We start from the raw sequence: 25714 nt of genomic DNA, 5'->3' as shown, positions 1-25714 counted from the left end.
AACCACTGTCCTAGGGCTAGGGCTGCGCTCTGAAGCTTCTTCGCGATTAGGGACTTGTTTCTACTGGAATAGTAAACAGTCGTGTCGTCGGCGAATAAAGCTAAATGGGTCGGCGGCGACCGGGGAATATCGTTAACGAATAAGCTAAATAGGAGGGGTGAGAGGACAGAGCCTTGCGGGACTCCAGCTGTGAGAGGTCGTGGGGAGGAGCGGGTTCCCTCGACTCGATATCGAAAAGAGCGGTTCGACAAGAAGTCCCGTATGATGAGCACGAGACTATCCGGCACACCCATGTTGAATAGTTTGAAAATCAAACCGTTGTGCCAGACTTTGTCGAACGCTTTTGCGACGTCGAAGAAGAGAGCTCCCGTGTATAACGGTTTTGGTCGATTAAGCCCTACAAGAATGTGCTCCGTGAGGCGGTGCACCTGTTGAACGCATGAGTGATTTGTACGGAACCCGAATTGTTCATCGATGAGAATGCCCTTGGATGAGACGAAGTCTCTGAGGCGTTTGTAGAGCAGACGCTCATACAGTTTGCCTAGAGACATGAGGAGGCTAATCGGGCGGTAGCTCGTCGGATGATTTTTTGGTTTACCGGGTTTATGTATGCCGATAACGTCCGCTTCTTTCCACACCGCGGGAAAGATACAGTTCGCCATAGCGGCATTGAAAATAGATGCCAACATCACGATGAGTTGGACGGGTAGAAGTTTAATAACGCGGTTGGATATACCGTCGGAAAATTTTTTATAGTGTAAATGGGCCTAGCCTATATACGCCACTACTTAATATAATTGCGTACTCTAAGATACAGCTTGTTTTAGTAATTTTGTTTCAACACAAAAAAAATATTAAAAGAACATAATTGCGATGAGTATTAGAGTTTTAGAATGCAAATTTGTAGAATGCCCAAATAAACACACCCGCCTTCTCCACTTCGCACATGGCTTCTTAGTTCCCGCTGTATTAGTCATTAGAACGTTTAGTTATTACACACCTACCAACACATGTAGGACTTCGTGATACACACGCAGTCGTACGATTAATGGTTCATCATAAATTTGTCTTTGAAGTGCGCCTGCAATAAACATTTCCACTTCGGCAGAGCGAGGAACGTACTATCGCGCTTTGAGTCCGCTTTTATTTTATTATTTATTTACGTTTACATAAGCGTTTATGGCGTGAATTTCATTTGGCGCGTTGGCTTTTTCCCTTTTATCTATTGGATTTTTATAGTTGTCACAGTGGACGTGACGTCATCGACTTTTGCATACCAAATTTTAAAACGATAATAAATTTTTGAAACTTACCTAACTTTTAATAGTTTTACCAAAAGCCGCGACCATATTTCTCGTACTTATGGCTTCTTGAGAAGCGTTCAACTATAAATTAATGGTTCAGTCCTATAAAAATTGATTCTGACGAGTAAACGATGAAAGATAACTTTTGTATTTTTTTATTTATTTAAACGAGAGTAGATAAGCTCTGTTCCCGCACGGGTAGGTCTCAACGTCCCGGCTATTTCCGTCGCGAAGCAATCATGCGTTCCGCTTCGAAGGGCGGGCAGCCTTTACACGATACAGTAAAGACCTTGACCTCACATTCATAGGCTCTAGTAACCACCTAGAAGGTTCCGAGAGGAAAAAAACGCGATTCAAAAATAAGCTTTGCAGTTGTCGACGTGTAAACATCGAACGCACGCACGATTTCATTCACCTCATAAACTCTTGATTTGATTAAATTACTCGGCAAATACTCAGCTAATGTCGGTCCAATTAAAACAGGAATCTGCGTTTATATTAGTTCTCGTATTAGCTAATAACGAATAGTAAATAATAATGTTTGTTTCAATAACGTCGTCCTAATTAACTGTTCCTGTTGTTTTTAGTGAATGTTTCGGAATATGCCTAGCTCATGGTTTAATGTACTGTATTTGTTCTAATTGTGACTTCATTGGGTAACGCACATTCGATATGCGGAACGTATAAATGAGCATTCTGGTGCTTGTCCATTCATTTATTTGTTTTGAAATTTCTTAACGTCACTAAAATTTTATTAAAATATACGAATTCTAATTCTGAAATTCTCATTCGAAATTGGAATCTTCATAACCTTTTAGTTATCTTTTAAACGCTTTAATTAGATATGTACGAGATAACCTGTATCTATGTATCGACGGATTCTTTCAAGGTAATTTTCTCCACAAAATAACCGACTTACTTGAAAATTTGCACACATATCAAGGATCGATGATTATTTATTATTATTATGATTATTCTATTCTACTCTGGCATAATCTGACCAGGATAGTAAGGATTAAATAGAAAGATTAATTTAATGATTCGTTTGGCTTAATAAGACTTTTGATAATATTTGAGACATAGGTACATATTTGAGCAATTAAATATTCGCATTCCGATAGAGGCACCCGTCACGTGCGGACGTGCTCATCGTCCACTCGATCGCCCGGTCTTTGTTCGCCCGGCTTTTGTTAGCCCGGCCATTGTTCGCGCGGCCTGTGTTCGTGATACATCTGCCGACCAAGTGTGTTTCCTGGAAGCTTTTATTTGTTTTGTTTTAGTTATTTTTGTGTTCGTGGAACATTTGCCGACAAAGTGGTTTCCTGCAAGTATTTATTTGTTTTGTTTCTTTTCGTAATTTCTGTTTTGTTGTGCTTTTTCTTTGTCCTGTAGTAATCGCGCCGCATTGCCACCTGTGTTCAATAGAACCGCTCAGGTCCGAGAAGTTGGGGCCTCGCCGCAAGGCGAGTGTTTTCAAGACCCGGGGCCGCCCCACCTGGGTACTCAGCGATCATGGACGCTGTATTCGCGGAATTCCTCCGACTTCGCCACCCACAGCTCGCCTCGGAGTTTCTGGCCTTCAAGGCCAATCACACTGCGAGCCCTCTCGAGGACTCCGCCGCGCTCGCTGCTCCTGCGTCGCCTGTACCTGCGTGCAGAGCTTCTGCATTGAGCACCGCAGCCTCTGTCGTGCCTGCCGCTCCCGTGTCGCCTATACTGGCGAGAAAATCTGCTGCGTCGTCCGCCGTGACCATCGTTTCAGCTGAGCGATCATCCGCGGCCTCCGTCGCGCCCTCTAAAACACCTACACTTGCTCGTAGGTCGCCTGCACCCGCCTCCTCGTGCTCCGACTCTGACTCGGACATGGAGGTCGACCTCGCCCCCGCCCCATCGACGGATGGATTCACCCTGGTACAGAAGGGTAAGAAGCGTGCCGCGGAGTCTCGAGCTCCCGCGGCCGCTAAAATTAGCAAAGCCGTGAACGCGTCGCGCCCCCGCCCTCAGACTCCCGTTGCGCCCCCAGCCCGTGCCACTCCGTCGCCGCTTCCGGTGGCACAAAATAAAACCCAGACCCCTCCCCCGGTTATCCTTCAGGAGAAGGCAGCTTGGGATCGAGTTTGCCTAGCCCTTAAGGCCAAAAATATAAATTTCACGAATGCCCGTAACCTCGCGAACGGCATTCAAATTAAGGTTCAAACACCCGACGACCATAGGGCCCTCTCTTCTTACCTCCGTAAGGAGCGTATAAGTTTCCATACGTATACGCTCCAGGAGGAGCGCGAACTCCGCGTTGTAATACGCGGAATCCCTAAAGAGTTAGATGTAGAGCTCGTAAAAGCCGACCTGTTAGAACAAGGCCTACCAGTGAATTCTGTGCACCGTATGCACACCGGTCGCGGTAGGGAGCCATATAATATGGTTCTAGTCGCTCTCCAGCCTACCCCCGAGGGTAAGAAAATCTTTAACACACAGACCGTCTGTAGGCTCTCTGGTATCGCTGTCGAAGCCCCCCATAAAAAAGGCACTCCTAGCCAGTGCCATAACTGTCAATTGTACGGGCACTCTTCCCGTAACTGTCACGCGCGCCCCCGATGTGTTAAGTGTTTGGGCGATCACGCCACGGCCCTCTGCGCTCGCGACCAAAAAACCGCGACGGAACCGCCTAGCTGCGTCCTGTGTCGAACACAGGGTCACCCCGCGAATTACCGTGGTTGCCCCCGAGCCCCTAAAATAAATCGCCGCGTCGCCCGCCAAAACCGCCTCCGAGCTTCCGGCCCAGACATCAAAGCCTCGGCACCCTCTGCGTCGCAGGCTAAGCCAGCGTTCGTTCCGGCGGCGGTGCCCAGTGTCTCGGCCTGGGCAAAACCGCTGCCGTACACGAACACGGCTACAACTCCCTCCTCCGCGATTCGTCCCGCCCCCGCGACTCGTCCCTCTCCCGCGACTTGCCCTCCGACCGCGTCCGAAAATCTCGCTTTAGCGATCGACTTCTTTCAGTCGATCAACTTTGAGCGCGTTAACGCTTTGGGCGACGCCATTCGCGCTGCCTCCACTGCACAACACTTTATCGCCGTTGTGCAGGAATACGCCGACGTATACGCGTCATTAAATACGTACGTCCTCCCCTCACTCCGCCGGTAATCAATGGCGTATATAAGTAGAATAAAGCCCCTATCCGTAACGATAGGATTTTTTAACGCTTACGGTCTCGCAAATCAACGTGATCAGGTTTCTGACTTTTTGCGTGACCATCAAATTGATATCTTTTTAGTGCAGGAGACCCTACTTAAGCCCGCGCGCCGTGACCCTAAAATCGCGAACTATAACATGGTCAGGAACGACAGGCTCTCTGCCCGTGGTGGTGGTACCGTCATTTACTATAGAAGAGCCCTGCATTGCGTCCCGCTCGATCCTCCCGCGCTCGCTAATATCGAAGCATCAGTGTGCCGAATCTCACTGACGGGACACGCGCCGATCGTTATCGCGTCCGTTTATCTTCCACCGGATAAGATCGTTCTAAGCAGTGATATCGAGGCGCTGCTCGGTATGGGGAGCTCTGTCATTCTGGCGGGCGACCTAAATTGTAAACACATCAGGTGGAACTCACACACCACAACCCCGAATGGCAGGCGGCTTGACGCGTTAGTCGATGATCTCGCCTTCGATATCGTCGCTCCGCTAACCCCGACTCACTACCCGCTAAATATCGCGCATCGCCCGGATATACTCGACATAGCGTTATTAAAAAACGTAACTCTGCGCTTACACTCGATCGAAGTAGTTTCAGAGTTAGATTCAGACCACCGTCCCGTCGTTATGAAGCTCGGTCGCGCTCCCGATTCCGTTCCCGTCACGAGGACTGTGGTGGATTGGCACACGCTGGGCATCAGCCTGGCTGAATCTGATCCACCATCGCTCCCGTTTAACCCGGACTCTATCCCGTCTCCTCAGGATACCGCTGAAGCCATAGACATCTTAACGTCTCACATCACCTCGACATTAGATAGGTCATCGAAACAAGTTGTAGCGGAGGACTTCCTTCACCGCTTCAAATTGTCCGACGATATTAGGGAACTCCTTAGAGCTAAGAACGCCTCGATACGCGCCTACGACAGGTATCCTACCGCGGAAAATCGTATTCGAATGCGTGCCCTACAACGCGACGTAAAGTCTCGCATCGCCGAAGTCCGAGATGCCAGATGGTCTGATTTTTTAGAAGGACTCGCGCCCTCCCAAAGGTCTTACTACCGCTTAGCTCGTACTCTCAAATCGGATACGGTAGTAACTATGCCCCCCTCGTAGGCCCCTCAGGCCGACTCGCGGCGTTCGATGATGACGAAAAAGCAGAGCTGCTGGCCGATATATTGCAAACCCAGTGCACGCCCAGCACTCAATCCGTGGACCCTGTTCATGTAGAATTAGTAGACAGTGTGGTAGAACGCAGAGCCTCCTTGCCACCATCGGATGCGTTACCACCCGTCACCCCGATAGAAGTTAAAGACTTGATCAAAGACCTACGTCCTCGCAAGGCTCCCGGTTCCGACTGTATATCTAACCGCGTTATTAAACTTCTACCCGTCCAACTCATCGTGATGTTGGCATCTATTTTCAATGCCGCTATGGCGAACTGTATCTTTCCCGCGGTGTGGAAAGAAGCGGACGTTATCGGCATACATAAACCCGGTAAACCAAAAAATCATCCGACGAGCTACCGCCCGATTAGCCTCCTCATGTCTCTAGGCAAACTGTATGAGCGTCTGCTCTACAAACGCCTCAGAGACTTCGTCTCATCCAAGGGCATTCTCATCGATGAACAATTCGGATTCCGTACAAATCACTCATGCGTTCAACAGGTGCACCGCCTCACGGAGCACATTCTTGTGGGGCTTAATCGACCAAAACCGTTATACACGGGAGCTCTCTTCTTCGACGTCGCAAAAGCGTTCGACAAAGTCTGGCACAATGGTTTGATTTTCAAACTATTCAACATGGGCGTGCCGGATAGTCTCGTGCTCATCATACGGGACTTCTTGTCGAACCGCTCTTTTCGATATCGAGTCGAGGGAACCCGCTCCTCCCCTCGACCTCTCACAGCTGGAGTCCCGCAAGGCTCTGTCCTCTCACCCCTCCTATTTAGCTTATTCGTCAACGATATTCCCCGGTCGCCGCCGACCCATTTAGCTTTATTCGCCGACGACACGACTGTTTACTATTCTAGTAGAAATAAGTCCCTAATCGCGAAGAAGCTTCAGAGCGCAGCCCTAGCCCTAGGACAGTGGTTCCGAAAATGGCGCATAGACATCAACCCAGCGAAAAGTACTGCGGTGCTATTTCAGAGGGGAAGCTCCACACGGATTTCCTCCCGGATTAGGAGGAGGAATCTCACACCCCCGATTACTCTCTTTAGACAACCCATACCCTGGGCCAGGAAGGTCAAGTACCTGGGCGTTACCCTGGATGCATCGATGACATTCCGCCCGCATATAAAATCAGTCCGTGACCGTGCCGCGTTTATTCTCGGTAGACTCTACCCCATGATCTGTAAGCGGAGTAAAATGTCCCTTCGGAACAAGGTGACACTTTACAAAACTTGCATAAGGCCCGTCATGACTTACGCGAGTGTGGTGTTCGCTCACGCGGCCCGCACACACATAGACACCCTCCAATCCCTACAATCCCGCTTTTGCAGGTTAGCTGTCGGGGCTCCGTGGTTCGTGAGGAACGTTGACCTACACGACGACCTGGGCCTCGAATCAATTCGGAAATACATGAAGTCAGCGTCGGAACGATACTTCGATAAGGCTATGCGTCATGATAATCGCCTTATCGTTGCCGCCGCTGACTACTCCCCGAATCCTGATCATGCAGGAGCCAGTCACCGTCGACGCCCTAGACACGTCCTTACGGATCCATCAGATCCAATAACCTTTGCATTAGATGCCTTCAGCTCTAATACTAGGGGCAGGCTTAGGGACCCCGGTAACCGTACTCGTCGAACTCGACAAAGAGGTCGACGTGCAACCTAACCCATGCATCAGCCCGCTGAGTTTCTCGCCGGATCTTCTCAGCGGGTCGCGATTCCGATCCGGTAGTAGATTCATTCGCGAAACAATTGCTCTTGAGTTGTTAGGTCTCCTTCGGAGGCGCTCGGGCAGTTGTTAGCAAATCCCACCCCTCTTGGCTGAGCCTTTGCTCGCCCACCTGTCCTGGTGAAACTGGAAAGGCCTTCGGGCCACCAGTAAACTTTCAATCATAAAAAAAAAAAAAAAAAAAAAAAAAAAAAAAAAAAAAAAAAAAAAAAAAAAAAAAAATTAAATATTCGAATTAAGCCTTTGGAACATGTAGTTCTTTTTTTATTACGCTAGCCGTCAGGGTAAGCTAGTTAAACGTATGAAAATACGTTATTATTACGTATTATACGTATTACTGATAAAAGCCTCGATTTTTACTAACGCTGTATGTGTAATGTGAGTATCCTGTGTAAGATATATACATATTTGAAAACAGCGGTAATTGTTCAATATCAAACTTACGGACTCATCATGATTGAGACCCACGTGTAATACTGACGTACTACAATTGGTGATATAGTGGATGGGCATACAATAGTATATGATAGAGATTATATATAGATATATGTGTAAGTTTTATATTATTATCATGATATAATATTGTGTACGTTGTTAATGTGATTATATATATACCATGTATGTATTTGTATATGTATGAAGTATTATTATCAGTTTGGTTATTTTCACATTAAGTTATACACCTACCACAGGATTCTCTACTCTATTTATAGGTGGGTGGCGCATCTACGTTGTAGATGTCTATGGGCTCCAGTAACCACTTAACACCAGGTGGGCTGTGAGGTCGTCCACCCATCTAAGCAATAAATAAAAAAAAAACACCCTTGGTTGACCGGTAGAGAATGCCTCAGGCATTAAGTCCACCATTGTACTTCTGTGCATTAAGTTAAATAAATAAATAATTTATGCTTTATGATTAAGTTTTTGTATTTCGAAATACTAGTCTTATTTGAATTATCGAAATACGACCATAATCACGGACACATCAAGAATCATTTTCATTTTAGGCATTATTTTTTTCCTTTAGTATTATTGTTATTGTCATTTTTCTTGGAAAGGAGGGAGTTTTTGTTATTGTCAACATTGAATTAAAGCGCTTAAAGAGCCACCATTATAGGTGCTATTCACGAAATGTACCCAAAATTAAACGTTTGTGTTGTGTTTTTAATATAACTAGAGGTCCCGCAGTAGTCGAAATTCGACTATAATTAATTGGAATTGTAAGTTTGTACACTATTATGATTGTATTATATACTTCTATAATCACAAATTTCGCCAAGACTACACTATAAAAAATATTAACAAAGACAAACCATAATATATTCTATTCTCAATTTGACAACAGACGTCAAGAACAAAAGTTTGACAATAAATAGTATGCATGCGTGTGTGCGTCAAGTACATGGTATGTAGTGTGTGTAATGTTTTCTTTATTGATTTAATGTATCTTTTATGCATTATTTAAAAAAAATATTAGCTTTGTGCACTTCTTCTCTATATTCTCTATAAGTGTGGAAAATTTTGTACTACTCCGTCCGCGCAATTTTCGTAAAAAGGGATACAAAGTTTTGCTTCACGTATTAATATATAGATGTATTATGTAATATTACTTTTTAAACTACAATGTTACATACATTATCTTTAAGTTAGCTTACTTTAAAACGCAATTAAAAAATCTTTATTTCCCTTTATCTTGTCCTTTTAAATTAGTACACAAACTATGTTAAAGTCGTCTTATACAATTGATGGCATCCAGAGTGACATTAATGTTTTTGTAACGCTTTTAATGAAATACAAGCAGACAAAAAAAAACAACTCCATATAAAGAGGTATTTGATTCCATCTAAATATCAAAATATCATAAGCTTACTGGTGGTAGGACCAGGACCTGTTGTGAGTCCGTGCGGGTAGGTAACACCGCCCTGCCTAATTCTGCCGTGAAGCAGTAATGCGTTTCGGTTTGAAGGGTAGGGCAGCCGTTGTAACTATACTGAGACCTTACAACTTATATCTCAAGGTGGGTGGCGCATTTACGTTGTAGATGTCTATGGGCTCCAGTAACCACTTAACACCAGGTGGGCTGTGAGCTCGTCCACCCATCTAAGCAATAAAAAAATAAAATGTTATTATCGCAAACTTGTTTCACTCCAACTAACAATGCGATGGCAAAGTGAGTTTTACTGTTCAATATACGCTGCCCCTAATAAAAATGTCGAGGAAGTTAATTGTCCAAATTTCTAGTAAAACAAGCGCGCTCCGTACCGTTTTGTTACAAACGTTATAACAAAAAAAAAAAAAAAAAACGTTTTTTTACTCGCAATGAAAACTCTATTTATTTGTTTTCGCAAGCTAATGTTGTTCGACTCGTCTTTACGCCCTCTGTGGTTTCAGTTCATTAATTTCGGTGTAATCAAAAGAACAACTTTTAAACACTCCCGAATGTTTTTTTCGTTTCAATGTTTTAGCCGTTTCGGAGATTTTCTTTTGAACTGAAGGTAACGTGAAATTGTATTCGACGAACGAAACTAGCAATTTGCTTATTATTCCTTATTATCATATCAAAGAAAAAGAATATCGCATTTTCTTTTTTTCTTTTTTTTACTGTTCGTATTTCGGTGTTGCCAAAAATTAAGAATATGTTTTTTTTTATACCTAATGTACAGGGATTCAAATGTATACTCTAAAATGTTAATACTTCATATTGTGATTAGTTTGCTAGTCTCAAATAAAAATTTCTTAATATCGGATCGAAATTGTATTTCGGACTGTTATATTAATTGAAACTTTTGGACCTACTGTAAAATTTGTTTGGGTATTCTGCTTAGGATTAGACGTAAAAACCGCTACTTATACAACGAAAGGAAGCCGGAAATATCACGGGATTTCATTTCAGAAATAATTTTCCCATAAATTGCGCTAGTACAATCGCTAGACCGGCCTGGTTATTTTACATATCATTCTCTATTTTAAGCAAAATATAAATAAGAAATTCTAATTAGATTTATTAAAACACAAATTAAGGGAATCCAATAATCATACGCTTGCAACACAACAGTGGTCTGAATTATAATACAATCTAATAGTGTTTGAACACATAAAACTAGTACAATCTCAGCCTGAGGCTTTATTCAAACAAGATCGTCCAATAACGCCGGGGTTATAACACAAGTTTCGGTTTCTTGAAGTTTAAGTACAACTGAGCCAGAAGCTGACTGAATCAATAGTTCTCAATGAGAATTCTCTGAATTTGTGTTATGTAGTTAGAAAGCTGTAGAGTAATATCGTTATTTATGGGTATAGCTAGAGTAATGAAGAAGGCTATGCTCGGGGTTTCCCTGCCAGACCCAATCAGAAATGAGGAGATTCGCAGGGAAACCATGGTAACCGACATAGACCAAAGGATTGTAGCGTTGAAGTGAAAGTGGGCAGGACACATTGCTCGTTGAACGGATGATCGTTGGGGCCAGAAAGCTCTTGAGTGGCGACTGCGTACAGGGAGACGTGGCGTGGGTAGACCTCCCACAAGATGGACCGACGATCTATTGAGTAACTATTTTATTAAAATATTTAATATATTTAAAAAATAATAATAAAATTTTATTAAAATAGTAACTATTTTATTAAAATAGAAAACATTGAAATTGAACTCTCATTCCATCTTTTAAGATTATTAGATTTCCTTTATAGTAAATAATTCTCTATGACCCCTGTTATCGTTGGGTTCCCAGTTAAGGTTTGCATTTGTTAAGGATAAGTAACCACTTCATACCAGGTGGGCTGTGAGCTCGTCCACCCATCTAAGCAATAAAAAAAAAAGGTTCGCGGGGAACGGCTGGATGCAAGCAGCGCAAGACAGATCTTTGTGGCGAGGCTTGGGGAGGCCTAGGAGTGGACGTCTGTGAGCTGATAGAGAATAGAACGTATAGCTCGTCTGGTAGCAGTGCGATTGTATCACGATTGAAGATTAACATTTCGTGTGGCAAGGAAAATTGTTGATACGGACCAAAGTTTTTTTTTTGTTAAAGATGGAAAAAATTAATGGCGGGTAGGTACTCTTACGTATGTATGTGATAAGAACGGTTACAATCTGGCTATCAACATCAAAAATCCTTACCAAATGCAAACCTTAATTGGTAAACCAACGATAACAGGGGTCATAGAGAACTATTTACTATAAAGGAAATCTAATAATCTTAAAAGATGGATTCAATTTCAATGTTTTCTATTTTAATAAAATAGTTACTACAGAAGTTAGCAAAAATCTCTACGCACTATAAAACAAAGTCGTTTTCTACCTCTTTCTGTTTATCCGCTTACTTCTTCTAAGCCGGTCGACTGATTTTGATCCGGCTATCACTAATAGAAAGAGCGATAAACGAAGTAGATTTGCATTACGTACTCACTAAAAGTGTCTCTAAAAATGGTCTAAATAAACATTTTAAGAAAATGATTGAACCAACTACGAACATGTATTCTATGAGTTTTGATAAAATTAAACAGTCTCCTTTAGTCAATCGCTTAAGTTAAAGTATTTTAAATAGAAAAACTTAAAAAATGTGAATTCTTCAATAACATTTTTGGCGTTTACCAAAATCTAGAAGTTTTGGATTAAGTCACTTCAAGCCTAAAGATGCGATAGATATATAATATTTGGGACCTAGTGGCTGAATTGTGTCGGTATTATGTCAAATAAACTGTTTGCGTACGCCTATATACCAACGGGGCCAAACCTTAAGAGAAAGTAAAATCGCGAGCGAAGCTGTACACGGAAAAAAGTCAATTAAAGTTAGTAAATTAATAAAAAACTTGTAAAAAAGTCATCAGCTGAACTAAGAAGAAGTACGAATACAGCTTAATTTGAACGAGCTTTATAAAGTGAACGCTTTCTCAACTGTCTTTGTGATACTTCACTAAGGCTTAGTCAAACTTGGTTAAAAGTAATTCAGATTTTAAATTAAACTTCGCCTAGTATGCTCGGAAACTTCAAATGGAAATGCAAGATTTTTAAGCTTTTTATTAAAGTCCTTTTTTCTTACCTTAAGCATAATGTTAGTTTCATAACGTGGGGACATTTAAGAAAAATCAGTTTTATACGAGTTTGTTTGTGAATAGTTTTACTTTTTCATGACTGTGTGTGAATTTATTTAAATTCGGAAACTAATTAATACCGGATCTAAATTGATAGATGGGGGGGACATAGATTAAAATATGACTTGAATTTACTGTATATGTACTTTTTGTGATTATTGTTTATCTATTTGATTATTCAGTTAAGTTTAAAATTATCAAGATGAATTAAGTTTAAAATTACATAATCAAATACGTTATGTGGCGATTGAATTAAATGGATTGGGACTAAGCTTAAACTTTAATATGCTCTTTCAATCCTCCGAAATAAAAACGTGATTGAAAAACTAAATATTTGAACGCATTAAGGTTTACTGCTTTGTCTGTTTGTACATGAATAAAAGATTGGGTGTTCTGTGTCATTCGCTGTCCAATACACTATCATTATTAGTAGTGGTAGTATTTATTTGCCACTGCCCTGCCCACTTACTAATATCATGACTACTGACACTGGGCTAACATGGGTCTTTACCACGATCCTTACCGTTTTTGCCAGAACCTGAAGCCCCAGTCTAACGGACAGGGTAGCCGAAATATCAATCAAGCTTGGTGATGTCATTTACATTATATTACCTAAGAGTTTCAGTTAAGAACTTCCGCTTTTACTAGTGGTAAAACATCTTGTGAGTCCGCACGGTTATGTACCACCACCTTGCCTATTTCTGCCGTGAAGCAGTAATGCGTTTCGGTTTGAAGGGTGGGGCAGCCGTTGTAAATATACTTGAGACCTTAGAACTTACATCTCAAGGTGGGGGCGGCGTTTACATTGTATGGGTCTATAGGCTCCGGTAACCACTTAACACCAGGTGTCACCATCTAAGCAATAACAAAACTTTTTCTTCTTCTTGCCTTTATCTCATTTTATGGGGTCGTTGTAGTATATCCTCTTTTTTCTTTCAGATCTTATCATACGTCATATCTACATTCGCCACACCTTTCTCTTACATATCCTCTTTCTCACAGTCCGTACTACTTTGATACCCAGGGTCAATTCGGTCATAAGGTAATCCTTCTGTTGAACGACACATTATAAAAATGCCCACCGGTTATCCGCGATTATGAAGGTGATGACGATGAGTTCAATTAGTGCAGTATTAAGTATTAAATGTACTCACATTGATGACAACTCGCTCGCAGAAGTCGTGGTCGTGTTGGATTGGCTCGAACGTAACGACCCCGCTCTGTGGTGGACGACCGGTGTCCTCCTCCTGGCTGCTGAGCTTCGGCAGTGACCTGACCAAAACAACAATATTACTAATGTCACCGGTCATCTGATCTAAGCGATGTCCGTTGTCACTTTGACCTCGGATCGGACTAAAGGTCGGTTAAGGTCAATCCAAAGCCGGATAAAGTTGTTTAGTACAGTTGAGTGCTATATTTGAAAAGATAATCCGTTTCGAGTTGGTTTGTAGGTATTACAGCACTTGAGATATTTTATATCATGCAATAATTGCCGTAAGATATTTTATTGCTATATATTACTTATATATATTATGTTAAGAAAAACCTTTATGATTTAAAACCAGTTTTTAAAAAGGGCTTTTCTTCAGTGTCATTGAGTGTCATGGAGTGAAGTCTGTTATTCCCACTGAAGTAAGATCTATGGTCATTCCGTAAAACGAAAGTTCAGTTTTGTATAGTTTATTATTACTGTATACATACTGTTTAATTTTTAATATTAATTTTAAAAGAGATTAAGGGCTTTGAAAGAAAGAAAGAAAGAAAATCTTTATTCGCCAGAAATATAGTTTACAAGATATAGGACATTGCTTCATATATTTCGCCTGTTTAGGCATGCGAAAATTTAATTTATTTTTATATTAATTATAACACAAAATTTACTAAATCTATCTATTTTTACATTCTATCACTTCTTATTCTAATATTTTAGTATGTACAACACTTATCATTTAAAAATTCTTGCACACTATAATAAGCCTTGTCTATTAGCCATAAATATAATTTTCTTTTAAATTGAGTTAGTGGAAGATCTCTTATGCTGTTTGGTATCTTATTAAATATTCTGATAGTCATAGGATAACAGTTTGTATGGTAGTAAAGAGTATTTATACTTGGTAACATTAGTTTAGTAGGGTATCTTGTATTAAATTGACAGTACTCGCCACACGATTTATATAATTGTGGGTGCTTTTTAACAAACAAACAACATTCTTGTATATATATGGATGGTACAGTTAAAATATTATGTTTTTGGAAGAATGGTTTACAAGAAGTCAGAGGATGAATATTGCACATGGCACGAACACATTGCTTTTGTGCAATGAACACTCTATTTATGTGACTAGAATTTCCCCAGAGGGGTATACAGTATCTGATATTTGAGGCGACATATCCATGATAGGCCTGTAATGCAGTTTTTAAATTACATATTTTTGTAAGTCGCCAAAGTGCATATGAGAATCGATTAATTTTACTACAAGTAATATCTATGTGAAGATTCCAGCTACATTGATTATCCACATTTAATCCTAAAAATGTTATGCTATTACATTCATTTAGTGTGTTATTATTATAAGTTATATTTAAGTTATTAATAAATTTGTGTCTATTATAGAATTGTATATATCTCGTTTTGTCTAAATTAGCTTTTAAGTTATTCTTATTCATCCAATCTATGACCTTACTAACAGTAGCATTTATCTCATCATTTAAATCTAGTGTGGCATCTTTGGTGATTACAACGGCTATATCATCAGCAAATAAGCTGCATGGGTAATGTATGTGTTCTGGGAGATCATTTATATAAATGATAAAGAGTAGCGGTCCTAAAATGCTCCCTTGTGGGACACCTACTTTATTATACGCTAATGAAGATTTAAAAGCCACTTCTTCACTGTTATTATCAATATCCCTAATTTCAACATATTGTTGTCTGTTGCTTAAATAACTACTAAGCCATTTTTCAGCTATCCCTCTAATGCCATAATTATTACACTTCCGTAGAAGAATGTTATGGTCAACAAAGTCAAAGGCTTTGGTCATGTCAAAGAAAACTCCAACCGTGGGTATTTTTCTGTCTACATTTTCAGTAATTTTACTAATGAGTTTAAAAGCTGCTAGTGTAGTAGATTTGCCTTTTTGAAAACCGTGTTGTTCAGATTTTATAACTTCAGATTTATTAAGAAAAGTTGTGAGTCTAGAATGCATGATTTTTTCGAATATTTTTGCAAGTATAGGTATTAAAGTAATCGGTCGGTAGTTATTGATGCATTCCTTATGTCCTTTTTTGTATATAGGTTTCACTATTGAGATTTTCAATTTATCAGGAAATGTACCTTCAGTTAATGAAAGATTGATAATATGACAGAGTATAGGTGTAATGGCTATTGCACATTGTTTTAGTATAAAGGTGGGCAGTTCATCATAACCTGTTGATTTAGTATTATTGAGAGAATGAATTGTTTTATAAATTTCCTCACATGTAGCTGGCATTAAAAATATACTTGAGCTAGATATATTTGTGTTTTGTGTATTTATTGCTTGTATATTATTATAGTTTTTGTTTTCATCATTTGTTATTTCAATGTAATAATTGTTAAATATGCTAGCTATCTCTGTAGTGTCAGTGATTACTCTGCCATTATGTAAAATTTGTTTAATATTGCTTTTGTTATTTGAATTAATTTTGTTGTCATTTTGCTTTATAATATTCCACGATGTCCGACATATATTACTAGATTTATTTATATGATGTTCGTTTCTAATTTTTTGAGCTGTAATTATGCATGATTTTAATATTTTATTGTATTTTTTATATTTAATTTTTGAACTAGTAGTTTTATTCTTTATATATGAATATCTGAGTTTCCTTTTACTTACGCATGATTTTTTTATACCTGTAGTAATCCATAGCGTTTTTTGGCTTTTATTGTTATCATGTAAAATTAAATGTTTTAATTAAATTTAAATGTTACATTTAAATGTTTTTTTCTTAGTATATAAAAGAAAACGCAATTAAGCCTTTTATTGTTTACTCATTCTGAAGTACCATGTCATTCATTATAATATATTTAAAAACAAGTGGTTACTGGCGACTATAGACGAAATCATCATGAATGTCACCGTCTACGTCGAGTTGTAAGGTCTAATTGCAGCGGCTGTCTGACCCTTCACACCCAAATACATTACTGCTTCGCGGTAGGTAGCAAGCGAACTACCGTCATATTACGCACGGAATAGACTTTTAGATAGGGCAGATGTGGCTTCTGAAGCTGTGGCGGGTAAGGTACCTACATCTATACTAATATAAATCTACAGTGGTTTTTACGGATGTTCCGTTATAACTACTGAACCATGCATCCGATTGACTTGAAACTTTGTATTCATGTAGAAAATACATGTAATTAATGGATAGGCTAATATTAATATAAGTGTTGGACTCCCTACACCAGTTGCGGGGGCGTTAATGATGAGAATCTTTGTGGGGGTGAGTAATAATAATGTTAATTTTAAATGCTCAGCGAAGCGGACGGGTACAGCTGTACCTATATAACATAAATAAATTTTTACATCAATATTTTATTGCTCCCAAAAATAGTAACACATTGAAATCAATTCGATGCGAATTCGAAACATAAATGCAGCATCACCAGATCGTAAAGATAATGTATTTTTGATAACCCGAATAACGTACGATGATAGTAAAATATAAATTTACCATTAGGCTCTTGGTGATGGTGGAATGTTAATGCTGAACGCTCTTGTGCGGACGATTCATGATGTGAGAGTTAATGTGAAGGATTTGAAATCAGTATATTTTACATACAAAGTCTTGGCAAATAAAAACAGGGAAAATTATTTACCTTTTTTTTTAATTTCTCTGATTATGACGATATCGTCATACGTTTTAGTTTGGAAGACTCCGACAGCTTTTAATGCAATGTGACTGAGAACTGGAACTTATGTTTTACAATAGATCGCAGCAAACGAGGAAGATGATTCTTAGCAGTAGAGAATCCTTACTCGTAGTTCTTAACTTTACTTACGTCAGCTCATGAAACCTGGAGGTGGCTTTTATCTCGTTTTTACCATCGCACCGCCCGCCACCGGAGTAGATCTCATCCATACTACCTGGAGCCACTGCGTTCATCCACAGTGACTTTCCACAGATCTTTTTTGCCACATACCATCCGGCTTTGGAATGAGCTCCCCTCCACGATGTTTCCCGAGCGCTATGACATATCCTTCTTCAAACGAGGCTTGTGGAGAGTACTTAACGGTAGACAGCGGCTTGGCTCTGCCCCTGGCATTGTTGAAGTCCATGGGCGACCATAACCACTCACCATCAAGTGGGCCGTATGCTCGTTTGTCTACACGGGCATTAAAAAAAAAAGGTGGTACATCGCTGACCACTCAATATTTAATTAGTCATATCTAGGTCGTCTGCCGTGATGATAGTGAAATAATCCATCACAGAAACGCACAGATTGAACGACTTTATTAGCGACGCCTAAATATCCCATTTTGTAAATTTGATAGAAAAAAGGGTAGTATTCGTATTTAGGGTAGGGTAGTATAATATTCTTTTAAGAATTTAGTAAATAAAAAAAAACTACCTCTGTATTTGATTACATAATAAGAGCCACTAGGAAGCTGAAATTCACGGTCAAAACGAATTTTATATCCCGACGGATGTTTTAACGAGAGCATTACAGAAGAAAACAAAACGTTCATAATTTATTTTCGTTCGGAAAAATATTATATTTTTTATTATTATAGTTTTTAACGTTAAGTACGTTAGCACTAAAAATAGATGCGCGTTCCGGTTTGGTTTTAAGGTCGTGTTTACATGCTGTCGAACGCGGCAAGGGCGATGATGTGACCGTCGCTTAGTTAGCTAACGAGCCCACGCCTGTTATTTTCTTGTATGTCACGCTGGCAGAACCAGTAGCAGCTTCAAAAACGCCAATCGACATTGTACCATGCAGGCAAGTTTAGTGCTCGGACCTAAACAAAAATCGGTTGTCTGTAAAGTCGGCTTCCTGACGATAGTTGAACGTGACAACGTCATAAGAAAATACTGATGGAATGGTTTCATTTTTCAATTATCCTTGCTATAAACAATCGACACTACATTCAATTTTCACTGAACTTCATACTTGACGAAAACATGTAAATGTATTATTGTATAGCAGCTGTCCACGCGGATGCATCGCTCACTCAAGTAAGAGAGAGACAGATGTCGAACACTGCCGAACGCGGAGGCCGATTGTGCCTCTTTGTCGCTCGTTGCACGCTCTCGCTTGCACCTCAAGCCTTAAATAGAACGCCTCAGAGCGAGGTAACGCCGCATGCGTCATGTTTTGCGTACGTGCGTGCAGCCGGCTCCATCGAATTATAAGACGTTGTCACGTCAATAATGTAGCTAATAAACCTAATTTGGAGTCAGCGTAGAAAAATTGTTTTAAAACAACAGAGCCTAATGCACTAACAAACTATATAGTCGCACAACGCGGATCGTCTGAAACTGGTTCAAGTGTCTTGTCTACATGGTATTTGCCAGTTGTGTGGAGAGTGGAGAGAGAGTTCGTCCAAAGAGACAGAGCACTCGAGCACGCTCCGTTCGCTTCCCCGATAACTCGAATTAGAATTGTAGTCGCATTTTAAAATTGTCAACATTCCGAAAGAAAATTCAAATTTTGAATGATAATAAAATAAACGACATGTTTTTAGACGATTTACAAATCTGTACATTGTCGAGAGAATTAATGAATTTATATTTTCTGCAGTTATCGTTTTAGCGAAATGTCGGTCGCGTCTTTGTTCGTTGTGTAAAATATTGATATCGCAAGAGATTGTTGAAGAAAAGCACGTTGCGCTACGCCAGCACTCCACGCGAGTGTCCAAGATAAATCGCTGTTTCACTAAAAGCGACGACTTCACGAGCGCTTATCCGAAGATCGCTCTCGACCGCTCTTGAACAAAACAATAGCTTCGTGAACAGCCAATAAGGCTTTGTTCTGACGTCATACTGAAAAATCCGTCAAAAACATTTACATTATAAATTGCCTCGATGCCTCGAAAACATTTACAATATATCTAATATATTTACTGGTGGTAGGACCTCTTGTGAGTCCGCGCAGGTAGGTACCACGATCTTGCCTGTTTCTGCTGTGAAGCAGTCATGCGTTTCGGTTTGAAGGGTGGGGCAGCCGTTGTAACTATACTTGAGACCTTAGAACTTATATCTCAAGGTGGGTGGCGCATTTACGTTGTAGATTTCTATGGGCTCCAGTAACCACTCAACACTAGGTGGGCTTTGAGCTCGTCCACCCATCTAAGCAATAAATAAATAAAAGTGAAACGTACGTAGTCGGTCCTAGACTTCAAAATTACTCGTAGTTGTGAATAATAAAAGAATGCGCTTCCAAAAACGAATACCGACTATATTCGGTATATATTTTGAAATTTAAACAAAAAAATACTGTAGCTAATGTTGTTTTGTAATGTAACGTTGTTAAATATCATCATTGAAAAGAGTCACACGTTATAATACCGTCACAAAGAAAGCTTATTTTACGGCCGAAGTCGAAGCGAATTCACATCCGAATTAATAAATTGAATGACGAAGAAGACATTTAGATAGCCGAAACGGGAACATGTCGTTTTATGCTCGTCAATTTGCTAAGGGAATTTATTTTCAAACGGAATTTGAGGCGCCGTGTTCTTCGATTACAATTCTGACGTTTGTAATGCGAGTGCTATTATCAAATTGTTGAAGTGGACAATGAAAATGTTTATTAGAATTGTTTCTCTCTCAGCTAACGACGAAAGAGGAGCGAGCAGAAACTTACTACTATACTATATATAACTATACTACTATGTCTTAATAATGCGTATAGTCAAATCTTAAGGCAGGCAGAATATTTCTTATGTAGTAGATATATACATAGTATATGCGTTGTTATTACGTGTTACCGATTCCCACAACAAAGGAACAACTCGCAACTTGTAACTATACTGAGACCTTAGAACTTATATCTCAAGGTGGGTGGCGCATTTACGTTGTAGATGTCTATGGGCTCCAGTAACCACTTAACACCAGGTGGTCTGTGAGCTCGTCCACCCATCTAAGCAATAAAAAAAAAGAGTAATAAATATCAAACAATAACGTACTTGTTAGAAACCATAGTGTCGGTGGTGCCACCTTAGGCTGTGATGTAACTGTTAAATAACGCAAATACAAATAGATAATACCGTAGATTTTTTATTATTATTTTTTATTGGATAGGTTGGTGGACGAGCTCACAGCTCACCTGGTGTTAAGTGGTTACCGAAGCCCATAGAAATCTATAACGTAAATGCCACCTTGAGATATGAGTTCTAAGGTCTCAGTATAGCTACAACGGCTGCCCCACCCTTCAAACCGAAATGCATTACTGCTTCACGGCAGAAATAGGCAGGGTGGTGGTACTGTTTTTTTTATTGCTAGATAGGTGGACGAGCTCATAGCCCACTTGGTGTTAAGTGATTACTGGAGCCCATAGACATCTACAACGTAAATGCGCCACCCACCTTGAGATATAAGTTCTAAGGTCTCAAGTATATTTACCACGGCTGCCCCACCCTTCGAACCGAAACGCATTACTGCTTCACGGCAGAAATAGGCAGGGTGGTGGTACCTACCCGTGCGAACTCACAAGAGGTCCTACCACCCGTAATTACGCAAATTATAATTTTGCGGGTTTCATTTTTATTACACGATGTTATTCCTTCACCGTGGAAGTCAATCATGAATATTGGTTGAGTACGTATTTCATTAGAAAAATTGGTACCCGCCTGCGGGATTCGAACACCGTTGCATCGCTCAACACGAATGCATCAGACGTCTTATCCGTTAGGTCACGACGACTTCAAACGTACCTACCCGGGCGAATTCACAAGACATCCTACCACCAGTAATAAACTATGTATATAATAAAGTAAATCAATAAATAACTATATACTTAAGTAATAAACTATAATAACTTTGACTTTAATATATTATAGATTTATGATGTATTAATATGTATTTGTTTCTCATTCTCACACTTAATAGGAAGTTTTCCAGGTCATAATATTTTATTTCATGAGATGGTTTTATAAAGCACCCGAACATTTGTTCAGTTTCCCTGTGGAACCGATTTATAATATCAAGATTAAAATTGTTTTGTTTTGCTGACACACATTAAGCACATTAATTTTCTTGAGCATGAAACAGTAATGTTGTCATCGGTTTCCGCTACTCGCAGCATAATTAAAAACACTCTTGCTTATTCTGGTGTTTTCTTTTTTATTGTAATTATATTATTTGCAATTTTTCGAATAAAGAACCCGAGATTAAACCGTAAAATTAAGTTTTAATTACGGCATAAAAAATTCGTTACGACATGGCGTCGCATCGCTAGAGCATCGGTATCGCAAGAATCGACTGATGCATGACCACGACTACTCTGTCAAGAGTGTACGACTAGGAAGAAGAGGAAGAAGAATTAGTACGTTAAAAGATCCTACACTGATTCGAGTTAGTTCATCTTTTATCAGCTCCAGTTTTCGATAAGCAGCGCCTTGACTTTGCCCCTGGCATTGTTGAAGCCCATGGGCAACGGTAACCAATCACCATCAGGTGGCCCGTATGTTTGTCTGCCTACAAGGGCAATAAAAAAATAGTAAAAAAGCCGGCGCATTTTTCTAAAACTTAGCCATGTGAATGTATTACCTTGTTCCTCCGAAATCATTTATGCTCCTCGCTCCTTCCCAAATTGACCCAGACCGGTAGCACTATAATAACCCACTAAACAAACTTTTTTAACAGAGCGAATCGATACTTCACGCCTGAACAAAGACTTTTGTTTTACAACGCACCAGTCCGGCTTCGCGTGGAGTACTGCTCCCATCTCTGGATCGGGGCTCCCGAATACCAGCTACTTCTATTTGAATACAGAAATGGGCTGTTCGGATTGTCGATATCCCATTCTCATCGATTGTTTGGAGCTTCTGGGTCTGCGGAGGGACTTTGGGTCTCCATGTATTTTGCACCGTATGTTCCATGGGGAGTGCAAACGAAAAATATTTATTTGTGTAAATGTTCTTAGGTTTCAAAGCGGACGGTGGTATTCGCGTTGTGATACCTACGGGCTTTCGCAACCGTTTACCATCAGATGGTTTATATTTTTTTCGAATACGATTTGTATGCTACAGTCAGATATTGCGTGACGCGTTTACGCTTATCATTTTATCGTCTTCCCGTGGAACAAATATAAAGTAATAAATATTATTGTGTCTGTTGCATCCTTTGATCTTTTTCGTAAAAACGTAATAATGATAAAAATGTTTTACTATTCAAAATTGATGCTTCACGAAAACCGCTGAGCGTAAAAATGTTTTCTCCGTTTGTATGTCCTACACGCTGAGTGCAAATAAATAAATTCCAACCCATAAATAATACTTGAAATAAATCCTTCAATGCCGTGAAGATCAACCTTTCATTGGTTTCTAATAAAAGGCTGTACACTCTATGTCTCTACGTGCCGGGTCTGATTGCTTATTGCTCCCACAATATTTGAGCTCCAGATTCTGTTTACTTGTTTACATGTTGATCATAACAATACGTAGCGTGATTAATACGTTTGTATACGGTCATTATGTTTATTTGGTTCAGTGAATTTTTATCGCTTCGACTGATTCGTCAAAGAACTTCGTTTCACGTGTTTTAAAATCGAATGAACGTAGGGTTAACGGGCTTCGGTGTATGCATGAATTCCGTTTTCCATAACGGTTTTGATGATTATCCATTGATTAATTTCGTAGTCTTTTTTGTTAAGGGAATATCAGAGGAAATTGTGTTTTAAATTTGGTTTGTATATTCGTACATTTAATTGATAAATGACGCATAAAGGATTCATTTCACTGTGCGACCCAATTAAAGTTTGTAACTGTGTCCGTGAGGCGTCGCGCCGTAATTTACATATGACGTGTGCAATATATTGTTGATTTTATATCGCTGGGGACTGTTTGTGTATATTATCTATATATTAATACGTGAAGCAAAAACTTTGTATCCCTTTTTACGAAAATTGCGTGGACGGAGGAGTATGAAATTTTCCACACTTATACAGAATATAGAGAAGAAGTGCACAATGCTAATTTTTTTTTTAAATAATGTATAAAAGATACATTAAATCAATAAAGAAAACATTATACACACTACATACCATGTATTTGACGCACACACGCATGCATACTATTTATTATCAAACTTTTGTTCTTGACGTCTGTTTTCAAATTGAGAATAGATTTGTGGCGGGTAGCCATTATACAACGCAAGATAATTGACAGATGCCTGAATCTCGCTTACGACATTTTCAAGATAAAGCGCATATATAGAAGTTCCGAACAACAACATTTGGACCGTCGGTCTACCGAGCAATAACACCTGCTCGGTGGAAGATCTTCCCTTTGTCGTATATTCCTACAGCTGATTATTTATTAAAGCATCAAAGTGCTAAGGGTGGTGTGTCAAAGGGAATTGAATTTACAAAGGGAAACTCTTAAAATGGATACATCCCGAAGGGAATTAATCATGCAGTAGTGAATTCAGAAGCAGTATTTCAGTCTAACTGTAATCTACACATTTGGTAATGTTGTTTTGTAACAATATTATATGGTTTTTTTTTATATATTAGAAATATTATATTTAGTTGTGGCTGGTACCTAAAATGAAAAACATGTCAGATAAATAAATAAATAATGATAATAAATAAATGCAAATTTCTTATATCAAACGTTATACGCGTAGAAAGTCATATTGCCTGTATATACCGTGAAACTACGACTCCTTGTGGTGTCTATGGACGAGTGGTGGTCTATGGAAGACATCTGCAACGTAAATGCGCCACCCATCTCGAGATATAAGTTCTAAGGTCTCAGTACAGTTACAACGGCTACCCCACCCTTCGAACCGAAACGCATTACTGCTTCACGGCGGATATAGGCGGGGGGGTGGTACCTACCCATGCGGACTCTCAAGAGGTCCTACCACCAGTTAAGTTAATTAAATGAGGTAAATGAAATATTTGAGTTTAACTAAAAAAATCGAATTGTTGATACTAATACGAAATGAAACGGACCCTTAATTACAAAGAGAAATGTCGCGTATTGAGCGAAATGTCGCTTAAACCAAATAGCCTTTCATCCCTTCATATAATTATTATATTAATATATTTATATATATATGGAGGGATGAAGAGGAAAGATTTGTTTGTTTGTTTGTATTGATTAGGCTCCGAAACTACTGAACTGATTTGAAAAGTTCTTTCACTGTTTGAAAGCTACACTATTCCCGAGTGACATAGGCTAAAATCTTTTTTGAAAAAAATTAGGGATCCTTACTAAAACTCCAATAATGTAACCCAAGGTGTAAAAAAATACCTAAAATATTCTTTACATCGCGTGCCCTGCGAAAACTATTCATGATAGAATAAAATAATGTACTACGACATTGTAGAACTCATTATTATTTACAAAAAGTGTCGCAATAGCACATGTCTAACTATTATAGTTATACTAGCGATAAGTGTTCTTTTATTTAAAAAAATAACACAACGTGAAATGTCGTTGACATTCTTGTTAAAGACCCGAGCGGAGCCGAAGCGGGCCGCTAGTAATTAATAAATACAAATTAGAAAAGGTTATCATCTCTTCCTAGACTAGACCTCTCTGTACAATGAGGATCGGAGGCTTATATATGTACATACTAAATAAATATTTAAAACCCGGACAAAGAGCAAACAAACCTTTACACGAATTTTTTGCTTCAAATGGGAAGAGCCGCTTGAATTGAATAACTAAGAGTAATGGACAGACTAACTAGGCTTATTTAGCTTGCACGAGTTCGATTATTTTAAATCCTTTTCGCAGGGATCGGACCTTGTTCGACGTCTGTGGATGGCTAGTTTTCATTGTGTGCATGGGAAAATCACGATCAAAGGCAGAGGACGGTAATTATAGCTTTTCTCGGGAGGCGATGTAGTGGAAGAGACAAAAGGCTGTCTGGTTTGCGTGAGCCGCAGCTGCCTAGCAAAACTCGGAACGTAAACACAAGTTAGACCGTAACACCCTCCTTACGTCGATACTGCCTAAAACCGAGGGTCGTGGCCTCCTTTAATAAATTTCTCCCGGATTATCCTACGCCAC

General features: G+C 39.6%; 1 protein-coding gene across 9 annotated transcripts in view; it reads right to left on the bottom strand.

The window, feature by feature from the left end:
• LOC101745029 (potassium voltage-gated channel protein Shaker) overlaps window positions 1–25714 on the bottom strand; it is a 527752-nt gene that overhangs the window by 48401 nt on the left and 453637 nt on the right. For all 9 annotated transcript variants that reach the window (XM_062670791.1, XM_062670790.1, XM_062670799.1 and 6 more), the window contains one exon: window positions 13636–13753. In XM_062670791.1, the coding sequence (XP_062526775.1) occupies window positions 13636–13753 (118 nt within the window). The remainder of the gene's footprint in view (window positions 1–13635; window positions 13754–25714) is intronic.

This window comes from Bombyx mori, chromosome 1 (genome assembly GCF_030269925.1).
Source record: "Bombyx mori chromosome 1, ASM3026992v2".
Taxonomy (NCBI): Eukaryota; Metazoa; Arthropoda; class Insecta; order Lepidoptera; family Bombycidae; genus Bombyx; species Bombyx mori.
The sequence above is the reverse complement of the archived record's forward strand: the minus strand, read 5'-3'. Positions and strand labels throughout refer to the sequence as shown.